The following is a 26,641-nucleotide window of genomic DNA, read 5'->3' as shown; positions in this document are numbered from 1 at the left end:
CCTCATTTCAGCAAATATTCATGTCAAACCAAGCGCAGCGTCGGTAGCGTCAAGCCACAACTCGCCCCTTTCCGCACGTAGGAATTCAGCGAGACGCTCTCGCAGGCCGCACAGGCCGAGAAGGGAGAAAGCCAACCAGTGTTGCCAGGTTGCTGCCGTGCTTCCGCCAACTTACGCGAATTACGCGACACATAGTGTTGTTAGCGGTTTCAAATTTGTGCAGTGATTACAAAAACTTAAAATAAAATACTTTACAAACTTTTTGAGGTTATTCAAGTCAATGATTTTATTGTACGACTGCCTGGACAATATTATATGATGCTAAAGTGACCACCCCACCCGTTGTCACTGGGAGGGATGTGGTCATTCCTCAGCGGCTTAGGGTCGTCAATTTGCCCAAAGGCTAGTAACAGGGCCTTTGGGGTAGTCAATGGCTCCGAAACGCCATTTTGTCTACCCCGGGTCGTCATTTTTTCTTAGAGTGCGGGACACCTTCGCGCTGCTTGTTCGAGATCGTTATCCGCCCCTGGGTACCGTAACAAAGTTCTCGCAAGGCCTTTCATTCCGGAAGCGCCCCTATGAGCGTCGTGCAGCAATTTCAACATTGACTCCGGTGCGGTCTCCGGAATGACCACCCGCTGCGCCCAAAATACCAATCTGTGGTCCGCTGCCAGCTCGTCCTTCGAGTGTAGTACGGACTTAGCTGCCGGTCGACCTTGTGCTGAAAATTTGGCAAGCCCTTCAAAATCCATCGTTTCACCTGGTGTAGAACGGAGTCTTCCCTCGTCTGGTGCTGGAGTTCTGCGGTAGGAATAAATTCGTCATCCAGCGCCTCCATGACTAGCACATACTCTTGCAAGTCTGCGGACGACACTTCTCCGGATTCCGGTTGCAGAAATCTACTCAGGACATCCGCATTTTGGTTCAATTCTCCTTTCACAAATTTGCAGACATCTATAATAATTCTAAAAAAGTCTGGGATACTGTTAACACCCTTATATAAAAAATAAATAAATAAAAAAAACACTGCGGTATTACTGAGCTTACTGTCGAAGGCATGTCCATCACTGGGGCTATGCTTGCTGGCGAATTTAGCAAACACATTTTGGAGCCTGGTGCGTCGAGTAGGAACGCTTCAAACATTACTCATAACGAACGTTATATCACATCTAACAGAGAAAGTTCGATTTTTATGTTTCCAACTACGGAATTAGAAATAAACAACTTATTACAAAAACTAAAGAATAATAGCGCTTGCGGGGACGATGGCATAAACGCTGGACCTATAAAATCAGTTGCCAACTTGATTAGCCAACCACTATCACATATATGTAATTTGGACTTGGGCACAGGTGTATTTCCAAGTAAATTAAAAATTGCTAGGGCATCAGTAATACATAAAAGAGGAGATAAAAGTGATTTAAACAATTATAGACCAGTTTCTGTTCTTCCAGTTTTTTTTTTTTTCGAAAATTATAGAAGAAGTTTTCAATGAACGATTTTTAAACTACTTTAAAGAGATTAATCTTATATCAGAACAACAGTACGGCTCGCAGAAGCAAACGTCGGTGGAAATGGCAATATATAGCATAAAAGATAAAATAATTGCTACTTTTGAACACCAACTGTATACAGTAGGCGTATTCATTGACTTAAAAATAAAAAAAAAGCGTTCGTAATCGTAATCGTAATCTTTACTGGCTCAGGAGAGCCGTGGCACCGCGGAAAGGCGACAGCCCGTACCATGGAGGCCCGCGGTGCCAGGTCTAGTGATGATGATTATGAGATGATATATATAAGGGGGGACGACGCGGTCTTCTCAACATCGCAAGCACCGTTGCTTGAAGGTTCGGGGTTTGCCAAGACACTTCTGCCAGCTGTAAGATGTGCCTGGGCAAAGGGTGCTGTCCGGAGCCTTCGCCATGCGGCTGGGAAAGCCTTGGCGGTTTGATGGTGTTCAGGACGACGTGCTCTTCTGATCCGCCGCACGAGCCTTGGAGGTTCGGTGTCGGTTCAGGCCACTAGGCAAGCGAGCCCAGGTGACCTTCGGTAGGCTGTTCAATGGACGTTCTGGATGGTAAAGCCCTAGCGGTTGATGGTGCGCTCGCTCGCTTCGTTGAAGGCAGCTGCTCCAGGTGGTGGCCCAGTCAAAGTAGACGGCTGCCACCCCCGATGCATTGACGTCCAGGGCTAGAACGTAGCGCCCCGGTAACCCGGTGTAGCTTCCTGGCATCGCCGTCGTCGTCAACCCTTCAATTCAATTCGTCGATTCAATCAAGCACGACATTCTATTGGGAAGACTTCATAGAGGTGGGATTAAGGGGAATTCGCTTAGCCTAATAAATAGTTACTTATCTAATTGGTTGCAATATACAGACGTTAATAACCCGAAGTCAAATATGGGTAAAATAAAGCACGGTGTCCCGCAGGGCTCTATCCTTCGGCCGCTGTTATTTTTAGTGCATATCAACGACTTAACTAACGTCCCGCTTTTTTGAGATATAATTATTTACGCTGATGACACCAATATATAATTTTTTTTTCTGGGAAAAACCTAAAAGAGATTGAGCACCATACCAATACGTGGCTCGGAAATGTGTCATTATGGCTCATAGCAAATAAGCCAAAATTAAGCACTAGAAAAAATAAGTATATTATTTTTAAAACATGCAACAAATGTGTCCAGCAAGAAATTCTCATACGATATCACGGCGATATTATTGAACGGGTTGTTTTCGCACAAATTCCTTGGCGTTTTTTTTTTTTCACGAAAAAGTAAGCTGGTATTTTCATGTAGACACACTAAGAACCGAGATCTCGCGCTTCATTGGACTTATCTGTAGAGTTAGATGTTTATTGCCACGTCGAATAAAGAAACAGTTATACTACGCATTGGTTCATTCTCGTTTTATCTACTGCCTAGTTGTACGGGGAACAACAGCAAAAACAAATATAGACAGCCTATATACACTGCGAGAGAAAGTCTTACCTTTAATAGCAAATGCGCCGTACAGGAGTCATAGTGCTCCGCTTTTCAGAAAGCACCAGTTATTAACACTGCAAGTAGTTATGAAAAATAAATTATCTTTAATCATCTATAATCAAATAAAGTCCGAGCCAACAGCCTTCTTTCAACGGTACCTTAGGAGAGAACATATTTCCAATCTTACATCTACAAACTACACAAGAGAAAAAGTACGCACAAAGTACGGAAACCAGAAACTATCTAACCCAATACCCATCCTTCTAAATGACCATCCTGATCTTATGGCTATAATCGAAGACAGTGCATCAATCCAGGCTTTAAAAAAAAACATGAATATGTACTTTCTGTCATATCAAGAGTGACTGCGTTCTCTTTTCTTTTTTTTTTTTTCTCTTTGGAGAGCTAAAATATATGCTGTGCCATGTTTTATACTTTTTTTATCATGGCGTGTTATTTGTTGTTTTCTTGACCTTTATGCAGTGTTATCCCGTGTGCATTGCTATGTTTCTGCTTTTCATATTGTTGTTTACGTTTCGCAAGGTTTCCTTTTACCCCTGACAGACGGAAACGTAAATGTCATGTTGATCGAATGTCATTCACAGCTCGGCGAATCAGTGTCGCTCTTGCTTTCGATCGCGCTACTCCGCCGGCCTTCGATTCCTTCGACGCAATCTTTTTGTATTTCCGTTTTCGATACAAGTTCTCCAAATTAAACGCTTAGTTTCTGTTCGTTCGCTGCCTCATCATTTGTCATTCGTTACAATATCCGTCACGTGCCTTTCCGACTTCTGTTTTAGTGGAACGAAAGCGACCTCTGGGACACTCAAAAGAGCGTCTGGGTAAGAGGAAAGTTCATCCTTCCCTTCTCCAATTGCTTAGGTTATGATCTCGCCCCTGCAACTTTGGGGACGGATACCACGTGTTTGGCCACCGTCGCTCAGACAGGCACAAGGGGGCCGTGGCGCTCGCTCCTTTCCAAGCCACATTGAAACGAAGTATATAGCAGCACCTCTTTCATGGGTCTTCCAATTCATCGCCGCTGGATGGAACCAGCCAGCCACACAAACTTCACGTTCCTGCTCTCAGTGCCAAACAAGTAAGCAACAGTGGATTTAGCGGAACAGCTTTATTTAAACGTAGAAATATAAAATGTAGAAAGTGAGAGCCCAATTGGTGTAAATGAGAAGTTATTGCGGTGAACATTGCACAAGGTACTAACAATGTAACTGCAGCGCACGTGGGCGTCGTGAAGAGTAACAAAAAAAAAAACGGAACGGAAACACTTCTTTCATACAAATATTGTGAATGCAAACACCAATGTCCACGCACTGCATAACAAGCACACTTGTGGTAGGAATTTCATTTGGTAGGTACGGAGCAATAGACAGTCGAACAACAGAAAACATGCCGAGTGGAGGAAGGCTTGTTGCCATAGTTCACAAAACTTAGATGTCAAGCTTTCTTTTTTACTTTGGCGGTTACACAACACCTGTAAAGAATCCTTCTGTAAAATGTCTTCTTCAATATGCCATATCATATATGCCCTCACGCTAGGGAACGATAACACGGTATTTGCACATTGTCATTTACTTCCTATAGTAACTGCAGGTGACCACCACTCTTGTATTAATTTTTATGAAGTATGTAATGTATCATGAGCTTTCGCGAAAATGCAAAACGGCATCAAATGGACACAACTAGACGAGTTTGGTTACTAAAAACCAAAGCACGACTATGGAAAATGCAGACAAGTGGCTATCATCGGTTAAGTCATGTGGCTGAGAAGAAATGGCGAATCTATCACCAGGTTTAATTTGACTAGAATGCTTTCAAATGTAGACAATGAATGCAGCATCACTATAAAAATACTCTCGATCCATCTTTGTGTTAGCAAACCTCCACCTGAGAAGCACCTAACAGCAAATGAATCACTTGAACAGGTGGCAACCCTGAAAAAGTGAGTATTTATAACATTGGCTAGCGTAGCTACTAGTCAGGCTAGATCCAGCGCTGCTGAGATCCCCGATACAAAGGGGTTAGCTCCAAATTCAATCCAATCAAATACAGCGACCACAGCCAGAAAGCAGCAAGCAAAACCAATTTTTCCTCAACTTAACAAGAATGTCTCCTATCTCCACCGCTTTTTGCGACTAAAATAATCAGTAGCCTAGAAACAGGACATGACGTAAACGGCATTCCTTGTATACACAGCAGCTTTAAAGGCAACGGTGCTAACATAATAGCTCACCAGAAACCTGGGTATACAAAAGACCTCTGCTCAAACCAAAAAATAACAATAGTGTTATGTATCCCAGGCAAGGACTCAAGCTCGGCGTAGACAAGCGTCCGGACGTTACTTTAATGGCGCCTAGAATGCCCGTCTCGAGGCCCAGAAACCCGTGCACCAGTCCCGTGCTCTTGAAAGCGCGGGAGTCCGCTCACGCCCTGTCCTGGCCACCGGCCGGTACATTACAAATAGTGAACACCAGAGAAGGCTTCGGCATATATCACAGAAGCCTATCTTATTTTGTGTGCACCCACAAAACCTGCTTCTAAAAAGTGCGCATCCTGAACTGTGCTTGGGTGTGCAAGTTTGGCCGTATGTGTCCGGGCCTCTTAGCCTCTTTTACTCTCCTAGTACAGTTCATGTAGCCACTACAAGCACTCTTTTTAAAAGTACAGTAAGCCAGGTTTGCAGGTAAACGGCGAATTTTAGATACAGCTTGCTAGCATCACTTGCACATTCAATCGAAAGCCAATTCTACGAGAATCACTTATAGACGACGAGCGTTGTGTGGACTAGTTTTACAACTCCATTAAGAAAAGTAAAGTTGCGTTCTACATCATATGTATTATTGCCATGATGGTATAATCTAGATGAGTCCCAATTCAGCAAATAATGTTAATCAACATTGTAAAATCCGAGACGTAGGATAAAAGGAGAAGAAAAAGGGTTTCTTCTCCTTTTGTCCCACGTCTCGGGTTTTATAATGTTGAAAGTTCACCAGCTCGCATGCATCTTCTCTGTAATTTCAATGTTAACCAAGTCTGCTCAATCTTGGAGGAGCAGAACAGTTCACCAGGATGGCAACACTTGTACCAAGCTAGGCCCAATTCAACGTCTCACGTACAATAGAGTTTGTTCATTCACCCTGTGCAAAGCCCAACACCCGGCGCCAGGCAAGAGTGCCGACATCACATCTATGGCCAAATGCTGGCCTAATAACACCATGCAGTGAACCTCAAGGCAGCAGAACAACACCAAACCAGCAGAAAAAAACTTTGAGCAACTGCCGATCCTTTACACCCGTGCGAAAAAACCAATTCCAAAAGTCAAGCCAATCTCAGAACAATGTTGTAATGACCAGAACACAAAAATATCCCTCATCCTATAGGAAAAGTGCAAAAATAAGAGTTCCACAAGACTGAATAAGGGGGGGGGGGGGGGGGGGAGAGGAGACAGCTACAATAACTTACCAGTAAAACAAAACAAACAAAAAACGTAAAGACGTTTACAAATCTCTGTAACACGAAATTAGAGCTTTTTGCTTTTTTTCTTTTTGAAGGAGGGGAGGGTATTCCGCTCCTCCTCCTCCCTGCCCTCTCCTCCTTCCCCTCGTTCCTCCTCCTCCTCTCTCCTCCACCTCTTTTCAGCTTCTTCTTCCGAACCTTCCTCCTTCTCCTCCGCACGTGACGTCAATTTTCCCGTTAAATCTAGCGGAGAATCTGAATTTGTTTATAGGGGACGTGACACCAAGTCATGTGACGTCATTTTCTCTGCTAAATTTAGCGGGGCATTGAATTGGTGTCGACGTCACGTGACGTCAAATTTCCCGCTAAATTTAGCACGGTTACGCCAACGATGTGAAACCCGGAAGCGGGCGCCTAAGAGCTGCGCTCTAAAAGTAACCAGTCAGGTTTGTGCGTTTCACACAAGGGTCATCTTGGAGTCCGAGTAGCACCGGGGTGTCGGGGCAGCGGGACTGTAGCTCTGAGGTGGCACATAGATGCTAGGAGGGCCAGACTGAGCCGGAGGCACCATGCCAATGCCCGGGTTGTTTGCAGCATTTTCCAGCTGCTTGTAAAAGGACAGCACCACCACGAAGAAGTAGCACTAAAACGAAAGGAGTTTCTGTTATAAGAATCAGCGGGCCACTCCAAGGAACCCGAAAATATGTTTATGTCGATATGAATACAAGGGGTCCACCATTCTTATGCTTCGAAATATCCAAAACTCTCCCTGGTCATCCCTGGTCAATTCAAAGAGAAAAAAAGAAGGCATCAAACCAGAAATATAATGAATGTAGTATTGCACTGACAGAAAACATGCTTAGGTAGCAGGATGCACTCTACCATTGGGCGCACAAAAAAATTGTTCACGCCGTCATCTTTTACTAAAGAACGAATGTAAAGTTTGGTTGTGCCCTGAATTGGTTTTATGGAGAATTCTGGCATTTTTATATCCCCTACTGAAAAAAAAAAACCATTTGGCGCCTATATGAAAATAAACGGGTCCATACCGGTAACATTTTAACCATACCGGTCACCAGTTTGTCAAAGGGGTCGCCCGTATGGCTCAAAGGGGTCCCCCGTATGAGCCATAACGGTCACCTATTTGGACAAACAGGTCACTCCTTTGTCAAACGGGTCGCTCGTCTGGGCAAATGGGTCGCTCGTCTGGGCAAATGGGCGACTCGTTTGGGCAAAGTTGTCGCACGTTCACTCAAACCGGTGACCATGTTGCAAACTGTACCGGTTTAATCAAACGGCTCTCCGGAGCCCGTTTAGTACTGAACGTACAGATCGGCGGCGTGGGCGTGAGCGCCGGTTCATCGATTTCAGATCGTCCGCGTAATGCAGGTAATTATATTTATATTTCAATTGCCCTGATGTTCGCTTATACTGCAACTAAAACTAACACTTTTTTTTACGAGAAAAGAGTCAAAGTACAGGCTAGCTGGTGGAATTCAACCATTTCGTCGTTTACCCTGAGACTGGGTTTTTTTTTTTTGAAGAGCAGAAGTAACAGAAAAAACAGACAGGTAGCTGAGTTTGAGACCTGTCTGTTTTTTCTGTTACTTCTGCTCTTCAAAAAAAAACCCAGCCTCAGGGTAAACGAGGAAATGGCCTTTTTTTGTTGTTGTTTTACGTAAACGCGCGACGTTGGTGAGCCGATATTTTTGACAGAACTTCAAAACTTCGTCCATCTTTGTTGCATCAATTTACTTTTTCAGCTCGAATCTCTCTCGCAGAAGACGCGACCGCGTGAAAGAATGTACGTCTAGACTTTGTTTCACTTCACTTCAAGACGCAGCGAAGGTAGCACGCGTACACGCGGCTGCAAGAACATCGAGCATTGCGAGAGCACGCCCGCCGTTGCAGCAGTCAAACTACGAGCTCGCGCTGGGCACTTTCTTCGCTCGGGCGCAAGCCGAGCTCCTGGCCGCCCCGCCGCCATTTCCAAGGTTCGAGCGTGCTAAAATGCGCGCGCGCGTGTTTTTTTTTTTTTTTTTCCGAGGTTACAACAACACATTTCACTGGAATTTCCATCGTAAACCGGAGACACCAGCTCGCCTGTGCTTTTACCTTTCTTCGTTGATTCTCACTGGAATGCCTGGGGAGGGGCAGTGGGACTGTCCCTGTGGTCCTCGCCCCCTCCCTCCTCTCTTGTCACCCGTCACGTGACTCGCAGCCGCGCGCGAGCTACACGCTGATAAGCATCGAGATCCGGAAGGGTGCGCCTAGCAGCCGCTTTTTTCTGTGTCTGCTTGTTGTCAGTTCCAGCTCGAACTTCGCGCGTCCACCTGCTTCGATCTGTCGCCTAACTCTGCGGTCTTATTAGGATGTCTCTCGACAACGTATTGGATGTGCATCAAGGCTATCAGTATTTGAAAAGTCCTACGTCTATATCGGCAACAAGCGATTCTTCAAAGAAGTCAGGAATTTTCGCGGTTTGGTTGGGTTCGGTAACTGACAGCTTGTGCGCCACATCGTGTTGAAACTTCCAAGAAGTCGTACCCTCTCATTTGTGTTTGTGTGGTTGTCCTGCTTTAACCGTGTCGACAAATATCACGGATTACATCTTTCAAGTCCGCTATTTTTATGGTAAGTGCACTGCCCTACTGAAAAAAACCATTTGGCGCCTATATGAAAACAAACGGGTCCATACCGGTAACAGTTTAACCATACCGGTCACCAGTTTGTCAAAAAGGTCGCCCGTATGGCTCAAAGGGGTCCCCCCTATGAGCCATAACGGTCACCTATTTGGACGAACAGGTCACTCCTTTGGCAAACGGGTCGCTCGTCTGGGCAAATGGGTCGCTCGTCTGGGCAAATGGGCGACTCGTTTGGGCAAAGTTGTCGCACGTTTGCACAAACCGGTGACCATGTAGCAAACTGCACCGGTTTAATCAAACGGCTCTCCGGAGCCCGTTTGATACTGAACGTACAGATCGGCGGCGTAGGCGCGCCTAGCGTTTCAGCCGTGGCAGCCAATGTTTCCGGAAGGCTGGTAGCGCCGGCTCATCGATTTCAGATCGTCCGCGTAATGCAAGTAATTATATTTATATTTCAATTGCGCTGATGTCCGCTTATACTGCAACTAAAACTAACACTTTTTTTTCTTTTTTTTACGTGAACGCGCGACGTTGGTGAGCCAATATTTTTGACAGAACTTTAAAGCTTTGTCCATCTTTCTTGCCTCAATTTACTTATGCAGCTCGAATCTCTCTCGCAGAAGACGCAACCGCGTGAAAGAATGTACGTCTAGGCTCCGTTTCACTTAAATTCAAGACGCAACGAAGGTAGCACGCGTACACGCGGCTGCATGAACATCGAGCATTGCGAGAGCACGCCCGCCGTTGCAGCAGTAAAACTACGAGCTCGCGCTGAGTACTTTCTTCGCTCGGGCGCAAGCCGAGCTTCTGGCCGCCCCGCCGCCATTTCCAAAATACAAACGCGCTAAAATACGCGCGCGCGCGCGCGTGTTTTTTTTTTTTTTTTTTTCGAGGCTACAAAAACACATCTCTCTGGAATGCCTGGGGAGAGGGGAAGGGGCTGTCCCTGTGGTGCTCGCCCCCTCCCTCCTCTCTTGTCACCCGAAAAGCCGCGCGCGAGCTACACGCTGATAAGCATCGAGATCCGGAAGGGTGCGCCTAGCAGCCGCTTTTTTCTTTTTCTGCTTGTTGTCAGTTCCAGCTCGAACTTCGCGCGTCCACCTGCTTCGATCTGTCGCCTAACCCTGCGGTCTTATTAGGATGTCTCTCGACAACGTATTGGATGTGCACCAAAACTATCAGTGTTCAAAAAGTCCTACGTCTATATCGGCAACAAGCAATTCTTCAAAGAAGTCAGGAATTCTTGCGGTTTGGTTGGGTTCGGCAACTGACAGCTTGTGTGCCACATCGTGTTGAAACTTCCAAGAAGCCGTTCCCTCTCATTTGTGTTTGTGTGGTTGTCTTGCTTTGACCGTGTCGACAAACATCACGGATTACATCTTTCAAGTCCGCTATTTTTAAGGTAAGTGCACTGCCACCTACTTCTTGGCAACGATTGACCGTTCTCCTACTCGTACTCTTCCAGATTATCTATAATTTTGCAGCCACTATTCTCGCGGCAGCCGGGCGTATAATTTCCCGAAAGTCTACCTTCATAGTCTAGAATTACCTCGGTTCTTGTTTGGTTTGCTATCTTCTCAGTTGTATAAAAGCTTAGAGTGCCTCTCACATTCCACAGATCGCTCGCACGTTTGTACTTGTCTATAGAAGACGTAATAAACTTTGAGGAGAATTGAAAACAATCTTTTGTGTCTGTTTTCCTGTCCATTTGCAAGCACCTACGTGAGTACATTTGTTCTACGTGTTTCCTCCATGTTATAAATAGTTTTATGAGTTTCGGAACGTCTTAAATAAGTTTAAGATAACCAACCTACCAGACGATCCCCGTTTAGGGCTAGCGCATAATTTCCCGATTCGAATGGCACGTTCAAACGTGTGGTCACGTGCAAGGTCGAACGGGCACCTGTATCAAACGGGCACCCGTATCAAACGGGCACCTGTATCAAATGGGTACCGTTTCGAGCGGGTACCGTTTCAAACGGCTACCCGTATCCCATAATCACGTTTGATCCAAACGGGTCGACAAGTTTGCACCCGTTTGATTTACCAGTTTGCCACCCGTTTGAATTTCAAATGGTTTTTTTCAGTAGGGTGCAACCTACTTCTTGGCAACGATTGACCGTTCTTCTACTCGTACTCTTCCAGATTATCTATATAATTATGCAGCCACTATTCTCGCGGCAGCCGGGCGAGTAATTTCCCGAAAGTCTACCTTCATAGTCTAGAATTATCTCGGTTCTTGTTTGGTTTGCTATTTTCTCAGTTGTATAAAAGCTTAGAGTGCCTCTCACATTTCACAGATCGCTTGCACGTTTGTACTTGTCTACAGAAGACGTAATAAACTTTGAGGAGAATTGAAAACAATCGTTTGTGTCTGTTTTCCTGTCCATTTGCAAGCACCTACATGAGCACATTTGTTCTACGTGTTTCCTCCATGTTATAAATAGGTTTATCATTTTCGAAACGTCTTAAATAAGTTTAAGATAACCAACCTACCAGACGATCCCCGTTTAGGGCTAGCGCATAATTTCCCGATTCGAATGGCACGTTCAAACGTGTGGTCACGTGCAAGGTCGAACGGGCACCTGTATCAGACGGGCACCTGTATCAAATGGGTACCGTTTCGAGCGGGTACCGTTTCAAACGGCTACCCGTATCCCATAATCACGTTTGATCCAAACGGGTCGACAAGTTTGCACCCGTTAGATTTACCAGTTTGCCACCCTTTTGAATTTCAAATGGTTTTTTTCAGTAGGGTCAGCTGAACAGATGTGGGTGCGTCGTATATCTCCCACTATTTTAATTCCTTAGAAAACCTCCCATGGTTCCTCGTTTTTCCCGACACTATGAAAATTCCCTAACCCTTATGCCCTCAAGAAAATATTAGAAATTATCTATAAATTTTGAGAGGATGTCAGCATTTTAGGGTAAGTAGAGTTCCGGGTTATTCAAATTGATTTTAGCGAAATGCGGAGGCTATCTTTTCAGGTTTGGCTTCTGAAAATTTGGTATTTATCGGAGTTACGCTCTGTAGTATCCACAATTCAAGCAGCATGCTAATTAAGAAAAAAATACCCACATTCAAATACACCGAAAGATTCAAAAAGTCATGTCTATTGAGAGCAATATTTACATAAAATGTGCTAACAAAAATCAACTGAGTGCACAGGCGAACTGGTGCGTTTTGATGATGTTTAAATTCGTCCGAGAAAACACAATAGCCGAGTACGAGAATTTCCTTCTCCAGTGCCCTTTTTCTTCTATAAAGTTTCCGCCCTTTTACCACAGTCTCAGTTAATTTGCAACATGATAAAAAATGTGGTATCTGGACTCCACCGTTATCAAGATGTCATAGCCCCATTTCCACAAGAGACCGAAATGCTACAAAGGTCGAAACTCGAAACCAGAACAGTTGCTAGGAGAATTCCACATACTTCAACTGCCCTCTATCGTTTTGAACTTATGCTGAATTCTCCCTTTGTTAAGGGCACATTCCATACATTCCTAATATGAACGGCTGAGTAACGCCACCGAGACTGCGCAACAGCGTCAGTGCCTGGCTCATTTTGCCCTTTTCCCTTACAGCTATGGCGCATGAAACAAGTGCTCGACTGGTGTGTTTGCTCCTCCCAAAAAATGCTCCCTCGATTTCCACCCGATGACATCATACAAGTGTCATATTGTCGCCAGCCACGATCCTGGCGGCGTCACTGTGGCGGTGGTGCATGTGGCAGACGCCTGTTCTGCTGCAGGTCACCCTCCTGCTGCTAGAAGAGTCACGGGAGGTTTGTCAGCCGGGAGGTGGGACGTCACGATGACAGCGACACATGCGCTCAGTCTTGCTTTTCATGCTATAGCATTCTTTAGCGACCCCCCCCCCCCCCCCCCCCCCCCCCGCCGATTTTTTTGGACTTCCTGGCCGTCTAATGCCAAGTGGATATGTGGCTCTTGATGTCGTCCTAGATGTCGTCCTAGATGTCGTTCTTGATGTCGCTCTTGATGTTGTTCTTGAAGTCGTTCTTGATGCTGTCCTCTATTTCGTCCTCGATGTCGTGCTTGATGTCCTCCTTGATGTCGTTCTTGATGTCGCTGTAGATGTAGTCCTTGATGTCGTCCTAGACAAATGATATTCAATTCATAGACAAACAAAAATAGTGGTTTCTGCAGCAATATTTTGTTCTAGAACATCTACGACCAGGCGCCAGGATCGCAACATCGGACATCATAACACTCCGGCTCTTCCGATGCCGTATGTTGCCATATAGGACAACTTTTGAAGCTTGAACAAAATGGCGGTATAGGATTCTAAATTACCAGTCGGAGACGTATTCCGGGCACTGTACTACAGCTTTCCGATACAGATGTCGCAGCCAGTCACGGAGAAACACTCACCCAAATGCATAACCAGAGCACAAGAAAGCACACGAGCCAAAGGATCTGGGTGGCACGCTGCAATCCAAACAGAAACGTTGCAGATCAATTCAGAGCAACAGGGTAGGCAGAAACTTCAATGAACATGATGGAATAAATATTTAAGAAGTGAAAGTGGGGAACACAAAGGAATGAAGACCTGCACATGTCAGCCTTCTTCCCCGTGTTTTCCGCACTTTCATTTCATGGAATTCATGATACAATAATAGAATCCTTGAAAGGGAGCTCAGATGTTGTTCTTTATTTTTTTTAGCTGTTTTAAACTACACACATTTTCGGAATATCCAGGCTTTACTGTTCCGGGCATGCTGTTTATTATCTAAAAATTGAAAGACATTTACAATCCCCTGTAACGCCGAATTAGAGCGCAGCTCTTGAGGAGGAGGAGGGTAGGGTACTGACTGGAGAAGATGGAAAGTCCCCTACTACTAAGATGGGTGTGAATCAACGTGTGCTTAACGCAAGTCGCAGAAAATGCACATCTTTAGGGAGAGCATCGCGTGTAAATTTGGCGGGAATTTAGCGGTTCAATTTTTTCCCCTAACTTTAGCGGGGAATATTTAAAAGCAGCTCTTAGGCGCCCGTTTCCGGCTTGAGCGGTGTCGCCGTAACCGCGTGGTGCATTATAGGTAAATTTCCCCGCTAAATCTATCAGAAAAATTTCCCTGCTTAATCTAGCGGAAAAATTTCCCGCTAAATCTAGCGAAAAAATATCCCGCTAAATCTAGCGGAAAAATTTCTCTGGGGGGCCACGTGACCTGGGGGTCATGTGACCCCCGCCGAGGTCACGTGACCACACCCCAGGCCACGTGACCCCCCGCCCCCCGAGGTCACGTGACCCCCCCTAGAACACGTGAGCCTCAATACCCTTCCCTCCTCCTCCTCAAGAGCAGCTCTTTTAGAGCGCAGCTCTTAGGGGCCCGTTTCCGGCTTGAGCGGCGTCGCCGTCGGCGTCGCCATCGCCGTCGGCGTCGGCGTTGGCGTCGGCGTTGGCGTCGGCGTCGGCGTCGGCGTCGGCGTAACCGCGCGGTGCATCATGGGAAATGTCCCATAATGCACCGCGCGAGCCCCTCACCGGGGTCACGTGACCTCGTGGGGGGCACGTGACCCCGGTGCATCATGGGAAATGTCCCATAATGCACCGCGCGAGCCCCCCACCGGGGTCACGTGACCTCGTGGGGGGCACGTGACCCCCCCGAGGTCACGTGACACCCCAAAGTCACGTGACTCACTGAGGTCACGTGACCCCCAATGACGTCATCGTCACTGATGACGTCACCGGCATCCACATCGTCATCGTCATCATCACTGATGACGTCACCGGAATCCACATCGTCATCGTCATCATCACTGATGACGTCACCGGCATCCACATCGTCATCGTCATCATCACTGATGACGTCACCGGCATCCGCATCGTCATCATCACTGATGACGTTACCGACATCCGCATCATCATCGTCATCATCACTGATGACGTCATCAGTGACGTCACTGATGTCGTCACCGGCATCCACATCGTCATCGTCATCGTCACTGATGACGTCACCGGCATCCGCATCGTCATCGTTATCATCACTGATGACGTCACCGGCATCCGCATCGTCATCGTCATCATCACTGATGACGTTACCGACATCCACATCATCATCGTCATCATCACTGATGACGTCATCAGCGACGTCACTGATGACGTCACCGACATTCGCATCGTCATCGTCATCATCACTGGTGAAGTCATCAGTGACGTCACTAATGACGTCATCGGTACCCGCATCGTCATCGTCAATGATGACGTCATCAGTGACCTCAGTGATTACATCATCGGCATCGGGGGTCACGTGACCCCCCCCTGGTTAGTTTAACCCCCCCCCCCCCCCCAGTGCTTTTCCCTCCTCCTCCTCAAGAGCTGCGCTCCAATTCGGCGTTACAGGGAGTTGTAAGCAGCTTTCACTTTTTTTACACTAGATTTAGCGGAAAAAGTTTTTCCGCTAAATTTGGCGGAGAAACTTTTTTCGCTAGATGTAGCGGGGGAATTGTTTCCGCTAAACTTAGCGGGGAAATTTTTTCCGCTAGATTTTGTGGGGAAATTTTTTGCGCTAAATTTAGCGGGGAATTTAGCGTCATCCTCATCGTCATCGTCACTGATGACGTCATCAGTGACGTTACCAGTGACGTCACGTGTGACGTCATCGGTGACGATGAGGATGACGTCATCCTCACCGTAATCGTCATCGCAATGACGTGAGGATGATGATTATGGCTGGTGTGACTGAGCCGAAGGATTTCTCGCGTCAGCTGTGCCATCGACGATGATTTCCGGTCAGTGATCAGGACCTCAGAGGAACCGTGCCGAAGGATTTCTTGCGTCAGCTCTGCCATTGACGATGATTTCCGGTCAGTGATCAGGACCTCAGAGGAACCGTGCCGAAGGACGATGCACTCGACAAGGAACTTGGCGAGTTCCACGGCAGTTCCTGCCGGAAGCGCATTCGTCTCGTCGTATCCTGTAATGTAATCGGTTGCCACGATTATACACCAGTTGCCTTGCATCGACAGGGGGAATAGTCCAAGCAAATCCCTTCCGATCTGCAGGAACGGCGTGGTGGGAGGCGCAATTGGCTGCACGAGTCCCGCCTGCTTGATGGGCGGTTTCTTGCGCCGTTGACACTCATAACATGATCGGATGTAGCAATGAACAGCCTTAGGGGGCTTTGGCCAGTAGTACTCCTCGCGAATCCTGGCGAGTTTCCTACTATATCCAAGGTGTCCAGTTTTAGGATCGTCATGGTAGGCTAGGTAAATTTCTTCGCGAAGGTCACCGGGAATCACCAATAGCTGCGCTGACTTGCTGGTGCCGAAGAGCACTTTGTAGATAAAGCTTGTACCAGCACAAAGGTTGGCAGGATTCTAAGATACTGGGGACTGCGCCTCCTCGGCCCTCCAAGTGCTCAATCAGCCCCTGGAATCGAGGGTCACACTGCTGGAGTGCTGCCATGTCACTCATTTTGATGGCACCGATAAAAACCTCCCCGTCGTCGTCGGCAATACTAGCAGGAGTTGACTCGACGGGGGCTCTCGAGAGACAGTCGGCGTCACTGTGCTTGCAGCCAGACTTATATACGGCAGTCATGTCGAATTCTTGCAATTGGAGACTCCAACGAACGAGGTTTCTGACGGGTTTTTAATGCTGGCGAGCCAACAGAGCAAATGGTGTTTTGTGACCACTCGGAACGGGCTCCCGTACAGGTATGGGCGGAACTTGGTTATCACTTGGAAAACGGCAAGGCGTTCCTTCTCGGTCGTCGATTAATTGCTCTCGGCCTTTGAAAGCGTCCGACCAGCACGGGCGATTACTCGATCTCTGCCCTCCTGCAGTTAGACCAGCCATGTTCCGAGCCCCGTATGTCTTGCGTCTGCGTGAGTTCCGGTCTCCGCAAATAGGTCGAAATGTCTGAGGATAGGAGGCGCCCGCAGTCTTCGCTTCGGCTTGTCGAAGGACCGTTGCTCCTCTTTTGTCTACTCGAACTTTACGGCACCTTTCGCGAGAAGTGTCAGCGGCACGGACAGGTTTGCTAAATCTCGAACAAACCGCCAATAGTATGCACGAAGTCCGAGAATGTTGGCAGGGCCTTCGCGAAAATTCTACCACGACACGCGCCTTCTTGGGGTCAGTGCGAACAGCGTTGTTGCTCACATCGTGACCCAGGAACTTAAGTTCGCTGCAGGCGAAACTATACTTTGACGGCTTGAGCGGCAGTCCAGCGGTTTTGATGGCGTGAAACACGGCCTGAAGGCGTTTCAGGTGTTCGTCGAAATACCGTGGAATAATGGCGACGTCATCGAGGTAGACGAGGCAACTCTGGCATTTCAGATCTGCTAGCATGGTGTCCATGACACGATAGAAGGTGGCTAGTGCTGTACAAAGTCTGAAAGGCGTAACTTTGAACTTGTGCAATCTGTCGGGCGTGACAAAGCAGTTTTCTCTCGGTCGCAGTCGTCGACCTTACTATGCCAATAGCCAATCTATAAGTCCATCGACGAAAATTATAGGAAGTGGCGCAGCCGGTCCAATGTATCGTCGTTGCGGGGAAACGGGTACACGGCTTTCTTGGTCATTGCGTTCCGTTGACGATAATTCGCTAAGAACCTTAGAGTTCAGTCCTTTACGAGTGAAACTGGAGAGGCCAAGGACTGCTTGAGGGTTGAACGATGTCTTCCACAAGCATTTCCTGAACTTGCTGTTGAATAGCCTGTCTCTTTTTCAAAGAAACTCGAATCAGCGACTGTTGAACAGGGAGTATGTCGTTCGTGATAATGCGGTGCTTCGCTAGCGTCGTTTGTGGGAGCCCTGAGGACGTGGCGAAAAACTCACTGAATCCTCCGAGAAGTTCATTCTGTAGCAAAAAAACTTTGGGTCGATGTCAAGTTTTGAGGGCGGCGTTCTCTGATGCTGAGATGAAGAAGGATCTCCCGAGAGTGCAGTTATCGCTGCTGCGTCCCGGAGTTCTTCGATTTGGTCCACGGCGGTACCTCTCGTAAGATGTTGCGGCTCTTGTCGAAAGTTTGTAACGAAGACCATGGCACGCCCATCGTGAATCTTCGTTACACCTCTTGTGTCGACTATTCCTTTTCCTAGAACCATTTGGATGCTGCCCTCAAGGAGAACTTCGAAGCAGGAACCTTCATTGATCCGAACGGGTACAAAAACAGGAGATCGTGGCGGCAGGTTTACGTGGTCGGCGAGGACTCTGACTGCAAGTGACTTCGCTCTGGGTACCTCCGGCGGTAGGGCATGATTTTGTAGCGTCAACCTCTTCGCTTCTAGGTCGATGAAGGCGCCGTATTCCCACAAGAAATATATAACGAGAGTAACGTCCCTCGCACAGCCCTGATGAATGACCAACTTCGCCGTGGATTTGAACTCGAGCAGTGCGCCTCCGAACAGGCGTCATGAGGTTAACTCCGGCTGTAATAATTTGTGGCTCATCTCACGAAGTCGTTGCTTGGGAATACCGGAGCGGAATAGTACACTCCGTTATTCCCAAATGCCGACACGTCAAGACCGTCAATGGCTCCGCTCAGGTTGTTGGGTACTGTTCCGAGAGCATCGTTCCGAGGCATTTCGTCGCTAGAAGGGGAGCGGTTCGGCCTTCTTGGAGGTTCTTGTCTGCATCGGCGAATGTCAACCCCCCTTCCCAAAGTTGTCGCGCTTAGTTTTTCCGGCTAGGCATGGGGGGACAATCTCTGTCGGCGGGACTGATGGAGACTTCACCCCGGATGCCGTGATGACAGGGAACGGAATCCTTGTGGTCCAGCCAGCAGCGGAGACGGAGATCGATGCAAGTATTCCTCGACGTCACTTGGCCGCTCTGCAAGCCGTGGTCGAGGGTCATTAGGTGCGAACACCTGCAAAGCTATCTCGCGGTAGGGGCACACCATTGATAAGTGTGGTCGGCTTCACAAGAGAGGTAGCAAACAGGGCGTCCGTCAGCTGTGCACCATACATCGGTCTTCCTCGGCCAGGGTTGCTGCGGGCGGATGTACTGGGCCCGTGCTCCATTGCGTCGGCAGTGCTGGTGTGCTGGAATTTCACGTTGAGGTGGCGGCCGGCAACGGTAGGCAGCTGGCGGGTGTCATCGGGCTATGGCGGCGTAGCTGAGAGTGGGCTCTTCCGGTGCTGCCACGGTGACGGGAGCTTCTGACTCAAAATCTCGCTGAACCTCTTCTAGGACGACGTCGGGGATGGAAATCGAGGCGGGGCGATCAGCAGTGGGTATAATTTTCCGGAGCTCTTCCCTGACGACGTCGCGGACAATTGCTCGAAGGTTGCCAGTGTCAATGCCACGTTGGTCGAATCGGGAAGATGCCAGAGTTGCAGCAACATGCGTGCTGGTGAGTCGGTTGTAGTGGCTGGCTCAAACCGACAGTGTACGCTCGATCTGTTTCTTCGGCAACGAATTCGTCGACAATAATTGGTGGGTTGCGAAGAAGGCCGCCGAAGATGTCGCTCTTCACGCCTCATCAGGACACGTAGGTCCTCCTCGGTGGCCTGAGGGTCGGCACGGCTGCTCAGGCGCAGAACGTCATCAACAAAGCTGGTGACAGTTTCTGGAGCCTGGAGTCCTTATTTACAGGAGGACTTCCGCTCGCTATCGTCGTTGCTGGTTCGTGAAAGTCCTCTTAAAAAAGGTCTTGCAGGTATCTCACGTCGGAAGGGAAGCCTCATGGTTCTCAAAAGAGTACCTCGTAGTTCCCTCTAAAGAAAGGTAGAGGTTTTGCAGACACTGTTCAGTTGTCCATCCGTTGTGGCGTGCCATACCTACGTAATGCTGAAGCCAATCTTCCACGTCTTCATGGACGTCGCCGTTTAAGGGTGTCAGCGTAAGTGGAGCGAAAGGCAGGAAAACGACAAAAGGGGTCACCGGTGCTAGCAAGGACTGGCTGTTCATGGTCGACTGGGCTTTCTTCCATGTCTCTGGCCGTGCACCCAATTGGGGGGGGGGGGGGGGGGGGGACGGTCCCTAGATGCGACAGCTTCCTGGATTCTCTGATTCTTCGAAAATAGGTCTTCTCGTCGAGCTTGGGATAGGACTTGGCTTTCGAGTTCTCAGATTGGTGTTGAACATTGGTAATCCTTATCCCGCACCTCCACCAAAATGTCACGAATGACAGCTGATGAGACGACGAATGAACAGAAACTAAACATTACATTTGACGAACTGGTGCCGAAAAAAAAGAGACGTTTACAAATCTCTGTAGCGCGAAATGAGAGCGCAGCACTTGAGGAAGAAGAGGAGAGGGTACGGATTGGAGGGTATGGCCGTCCGCATCCTCCGTACCCACTCCTCCTCTCGTCCTCGTCCCCTCCTCCTCTGATCCTCGTCCACCCCTTCTTTCCTCCTCCTCCTCTCATCTCCTCCCCTACTCCTTCTCCATTCCCCTCCCCCTCCTTCCAACCTCCTCCTCTCCCCTCCTCTTTCTCCTCCTTTCTTCTTCCACTTCCCATCCTCCTCCCCTCCCCCCTTCCTCCATAACCTCCTCCTTTTCCTCCTCCATACCTCCCCTCCTCCCAGAGTTTCCCCACTAAATTTAGCTGAAAAATTGACGCCACGTGACCACAACAGCAATTCAATTCGACGCTAAATTTAGCGGTGAATCGGATATCTGTCGAGGTCACGTGACGTCAATTTTTCCGCTAAATCTAGCGGAGAAACTGCATTTGTTCATAGGTGATGTGACACCAAATCTTGTGACGTCATTTTTCCTGCTAAATCTAGCGCGGTTGCGCCGACGCTAATGGCGACACCGCGAAACCGAGAAACGGGCGTCCTGAGAGCTCCGCTCTCCAATACGAAGAGGTATAGCGTCGCCGGCGCCGAAGGTCGGCGAGTGCACGATCGAGCGCAAGAGCGAGACTGACTTGTACGGTGCGGCGCAGCTTTTCTTAAGCCTTCCCTGAGACCTGGAATATTCTGCCTCGATCCTTCTCGAAGTATACATTCTGAACATAAATAGGCTGGAATCTTCTCCAATGTTTTCGCATCTTCTACTTTTAGAAAGGAAGAAGACGAAACGTGGTGCCGGGAATCGAACCGGAGCCACCTGCGTGTGAGCCACACTGCCGACTCCGCTACGTAAGCGCGCAGCAATATTAAATAGTACTTATCTAAAAAATAGATTCTATTTATGCTTTTTCTTATAGTTTCTACTAGGTTTTCTCTTTACTCCTGAAACACTGGTATGGACGCTACACACGCGGTCTCTTGGATCGAGTGTAGAGAGTTCGGTGATCGACATTAAAAGTTACCGCGCGCAGCTCATGAGTGACACTAGAAGCGAAGTGTACTCTCTTCAAGTGACATTAAATTATGGGGATGGCAGCTTGGGTGAGTTGGATACTAAATTATCCAGTTCGACAGAGGCATAACTTTCAAGTCAAGAAGCCAGTCTCAAAAGCGCAGCATTTCTCGCAAGGGCAACTCCAACAATGGCACACTCCTGGGCTACAGGCAACTCACGTTTACGATGACGACGATGATCAACAAGATGGCAAGGATTACCTGGACCACGAGGACCATGATTCCAAACACTAAGTAAGGCACGATGTAGTGTCGCTGATCCTACAAAGATAAAAATCGGCTAAAACAATGCGCTTTGAAGCTTTTTTCATTCATATAACTATCAGAATCAGAATCTATTTATTTTGTCACAGCGTTTTTACACACATGTGACAAGGGAGGCCAGGAAAAAAACTTCACGTTTGCAGCTTGATGGGTCCCTGCCCCCTAATACACAAGGCAGAGCGGCACTGACATAAAAAACACGGAAGAAAAACGCAATGAAGATAACTTATATAAGATGCCATATAAAATGAGTTCCATTGAAAGTAGGTTGCATTTCAATAACACACTGGAGTCGATAGATATAACAAACATGAGGCAAAGGATTTCACTCAATATAGGAAAGTCTGGATTGTATGAGGATTTCATGAAGGTGAATCAAAATCTTGAGAAAATATGTTGTTTAAGAGTGACGGTAACCTGTAACTCAACCTCTGTAAGCCAAAATTAGTTCTAGATGATGGGATGCGCCATGGATGCCCATGACGTGAGGGATATAATGATACATTATTTTCAAGCTTGGCGAGGTCTAAAATAATTTATTTATTTACTTATTATTAGTGTAATATGCTCGTTAAGGAAAAATGATACGTGACAGTTAATCTATTAAAGTGCATGTTAGATGCGTTAAGTATGTTGTGCTTTATAAATAAGGAAAGAGAAGTAGAGAACTATGATCGCGTGGGACATTTTTATTATCCTTATTTCTTTTTTTTTTCCTGAACCTCAATCTGTGAAAGTTACTTTTTGTTCTTGTCCCCAAAACAGATGACAATAACAAGGAATTGAATGAAAAAGATAATTATGCATTGAGTTATTTTATAGTTACAGAAAATGCTATGGTAACGATACCCAATAACATTATTAGGGAGTATCAGTAGATAATTATTTTAGTAACCTCCTCTCTCATGTAGGAACCACAAGGGTCGGCAACCGCTTCATATAGACCGAAAAGAGTCTACAGACACGGAGTGAAAGTAGATTTGCAGCGGTGTTTGAGATGCTGTTGCCCCGTCTCCCATTTTTCCCTTGTTTCGATTACTTAGGGTTTTGCAGTAATTAAGATCGAAGTAGTTGTCCCAGGATTGTTTTGTTGTGGTCGTTTCGTGTTTGTAATACTTAGTACTACATAACTTTTCTTGAAGAGGGGAGGAGGGGGGTGCTTTGTAGTTGGTGGTTTTTACTTTGCGGATCCGTGTAAAAGGCGACTGAGTAAATTCCCTAACTGAAGCGAGAACGGCAGGGTGTCTTTTGAATGCCTGCCTCGACTCCAATACGCACTCCATGTCGTCGCTGTGCTTTGGGTGTGCAAACACGCTCGAGGTTCATAAAATTCAGGAGCACAGTCAAAGGTAGGAAGCTCGCACTGGAGGCGGGACAACTGAAGATCCCTCCTACCTGCCGTTCTCACCGCGACTGTAGAAGAGTTTGATACGTTTGCCCCTCATTTTTCTTTCTCTGCCCATTTAGGTTACCTTGATCACAGCCCAATCTCTGTTAGATGTCATCATCGTTTCAAAACACGTTTGTATCGGAAGATGCGATTACAAAATTCGAAAGCTTGACTACCTTCGTTTCACCTCATGTCCAGACGCAGCTGACGCTACCAGCTGATGGGGCCAATCAGACATAAAAGGCGCACCATCACTGTGCTCATCATATGTCTGTCCGCGTTCTATCATCGCTCAACCAATCGTAAACAGAAAAGTACCAGTGACGCGCGTTTTAACGCTAATTAATTCGCTCTACTGGCTCGTAGGGTCTGTTGCGTCTGAACGTAAGCTGAAACGAAGTACACCAAACTTTTCCAGAATTCTTAGTTTTCAATGTACAGTCATGTCTCGTTGATATGGAACTCGTTAATATGGATACCTCGCTATATGGGCACCATTCTAAGGGGCGAAATGGGAAAACGCGTGCATTTCTGTCTGTTCATTATGGTCAACTCACATTCTGGACTATTTTTTGGGGATCGAAGGTGTTTATATTAATAAAACATCACCATATGCCAAGTGGAGAAAGAAACACTTGTTCCTATTAACTATACGAGGGAAGAGCAGTCGCAACGGGCACAGAACTGTGACTTAACAATCATTTTTTCCACTTTTTTCTTTGTCACATATTGCAGATGCTTGACAAAGTGGGATCAAGACTGGCAGACAACGTGGCGAAACGTGGAGTTCAAACACCTCATACGAATCATGGCCTCAAATCACTAAAATACGTTATTGAACTAGATGCCGATAATGTGAGCATCCCTGAGTAAACAAATCTAGTGTTAACTCTCAGTCTTACAGATAACCTAATTTTCAACCTGTCACCTCAGATTGGTGTGCAGAGTAACGTATAAGCTGTGAAATATTTTTCTTCATTGAAAGAGTCTGTTTATGTGTAAATGAGCAATCCTTTATCGGTACTCTCATTTCTCAAAGAAAAGAAAAAAAAAATCACTAAAACGTTTTAGGTTCGGAGTATTCTTCTACCGCTATCAACTCTAAGCCTCGTAAAAAAAAAAAAAAAAACTGCTACAAACGTGTTTTTTTTTTTTTCACAATGTTGTTTTTTGTTAAAGTGTGTTGGGCACCAGTACCCGTCTTTTACTCAAAACCTTCTACCCTTTTGTAAAAAAAGAAAAAAGAAATGTAAAGGGTCTTATTATAATTCTTACTATTATTATGAAATCTGGCTTTCCTGAAGCTCGAACAACAAAAAGCAGGAAAGTGGAGCCTTACCATGTAAGCGCCCCTGACACAGAGGCTGGACACGATGAGCCCGATGACGCAGATGACGGTGTAAGCGACGTATACGCCAAAAACAGCTGCAGAGAATGCAACAAACATGTCAGCACAACCTAAAGAGTAATTTTGACGCGTGTTTGTTTAGAAAACAGGAGTTAGTCGCCCCCAGTGGGTGCGTGGTGTCTTTCCTGTAGATGATAAATTTAGACAGTGCAGCACCACCCCTAGCTAGGGGTCTTTAATGTGCATCCCGCAGTAGTGATACGTGACGACACGCTGGAACGGTGCTCGTTCATATCAAAACGCGTAGGAATGGAGATTGAACACAGGATCTCTGGGTTGTGCTGTACAATCTTTGACGCCACATGCCCCGAGTTGCGGTTGTTTAACGCGCTCGGCCACCGGTGCCCCGGTACAACCAGCTTTGACGGGCTTCTGTCGAAGCATTTACGCGTGCCTAGATTTCTCTGGAAGCGCGACTCACAAGGACCCAACAATTTAGAAAAGACATCTGCGACGTAAAATCTAGCATTTTTCTTTCGCACGAAAATCGCTGGCTTAGAGTGGGCTGCGGGGGGCTCTGCTCGCTATTTTTCTTAGTCAGGTGCGAAGACTACAAATCGAAATATTTTCAATCAAATATATTATTTGTGGCATATCTTCATTTATTATTAGAATAATAATAATAATAATATTAATAATAATAATAATCACACATATTATATAACTCATAACCACTGAGACACTAGAAAGGCAATACAATCCAAGTTATCTGGGACCTTCGACTCGCGAAGTTTTTCTCAGCAATCCACCCATTTTGAAGTCATGGTTCTAGAGGTTGTGGTATGAAAGTACATGTTTGCGTTCCATGGTTGGCTTGTGCCAGCGCTCGTGGTGTGCATGGACGTGCGTTTTCTGCTTCAACACCTCGAAGTGGTAATGTTAAAAAAAAGAAAAAAGAGGATTACGCGACTCTGCTGCAGGAAGCTTCTTTGGGTAATGTTTTGAGAACACACTGTGTTTTGGCTGTCCCCCATTGGTAAGGAGCTTTCACAAAGCTTTGCCTGTGTCGGGCCGATTGGCTCGAGGTGGCGGCAGAGTTTTCTGTTTGCCAAGCTGCGGCAAAATAAGGTATAGGCCATTTTACTGTTTACAAACGCAAGCCGTCTCTTCCGCCCCAAGAGACTTCCAGTAGCGTGGTTTTGGCAGGCTTTCCGAGCCTGTCAATATTTCTGAGATGATAAAATCCTCAAGTTCTGTGGAGCTTGGGGATTTATGTTCTTCTATTAAACAGATAAGAGGAGATTCGTCATCTCACAGGAGTTTTCAAACCTACAAATATCTCGCTAATTAATCATTTAGCTGATCATCTGGTGAACTAGTCATGAAATATTTCATGAACGTTGCAATAAGCAGTGGTATAGTGCCGGTTGTTTGTCCTCATTTGATCGGAAGTTCACGGGGATGTAAGTTGCCCCATGGCTAAAAGCGCCCCCTTCTGGCGCATTTAATAAAAGGGTCTAAAGAGCAATCTCGCCGCGCAAGTGAAAACAGTGGCGTGCTTACCTTCCGCCAAGCTCTTCGTGTCGGGTAAATCGTCAAAGGCCTCTGCGACCTCCTTCTGGTAAACCGCGAACGTGGCATAGATGATGATGCCAATCAGGGAGTCGATCTGGAACGAAAGGGGAAAGGTGAATAATAGAGATCCCGGAAATCCCCAAAGCCAGCAGACCTCCTCCGTACTTCCCTTCAACGACTCATCACAGACCCCAACCGTATTTCATCGAACAAGAAAAAACACAGCAACACACACCCCGCTTGCATTCCATACGTGCCTAATACGTCTCACCGCCTGAAGAGTCTCGCTGCCCGGTTCGACACGAAGGTGGTATTCGCATGTAGGCTGAAGCTAAAACAAATATGCCAAAGGGTGAACAATGAAAGTCGTCAACCAGAATGCACGATCAGGCACTCCAACAAATACGTTAAATGCCAAGAAAAGCCAATTTATTATATTCCGCTAAGTTGTGGCAGCCAATACATCGGCCAGACGGGACGATGCCTGAACGTTCACCTCAGGGAACACTTACTAGGTGTTACCAAAGCGTCATCCGACTCTTACCACCCAATTGTTGTGCACGCCCGCACCTGCCAAGATTGCAGCCCTAGCTATGAAAACACTACCGTGCTCGGCTCACGCAAGGACAACTATGGGCGAGAAATAATTGAAGCATTTAAGACCAAGAC

The 26,641-nt window shown here is 46.9% G+C and overlaps 1 protein-coding gene across 1 annotated transcript in view; it reads right to left on the bottom strand.

Moving 5' to 3' along the window:
- Nucleotides 1–6,914: 6,914 nt before the first annotated feature.
- Nucleotides 6,915–26,641, bottom strand: part of LOC115326872 — a 38,062-nt gene continuing 18,335 nt past the window's right edge. The window contains exons 2-6 of the mRNA XM_029987801.2: nucleotides 25,961–26,066; nucleotides 24,389–24,474; nucleotides 21,555–21,656; nucleotides 13,495–13,551; nucleotides 6,915–7,100 (exon numbers count right to left, since the gene is read on the bottom strand). Coding sequence (XP_029843661.2) covers nucleotides 6,915–7,100; nucleotides 13,495–13,551; nucleotides 21,555–21,656; nucleotides 24,389–24,474; nucleotides 25,961–26,066 — 537 coding nt within the window. The remainder of the gene's footprint in view (nucleotides 7,101–13,494; nucleotides 13,552–21,554; nucleotides 21,657–24,388; nucleotides 24,475–25,960; nucleotides 26,067–26,641) is intronic.

This window comes from Ixodes scapularis, unplaced genomic scaffold, assembly GCF_016920785.2.
Source record: "Ixodes scapularis isolate PalLabHiFi unplaced genomic scaffold, ASM1692078v2 PGA_scaffold13__105_contigs__length_92229423, whole genome shotgun sequence".
NCBI classification, from domain to species: domain Eukaryota; kingdom Metazoa; phylum Arthropoda; class Arachnida; order Ixodida; family Ixodidae; genus Ixodes; species Ixodes scapularis.
Note: the sequence above shows the minus strand (reverse complement) of the source record. Positions and strands in the feature narration are given on the sequence as shown.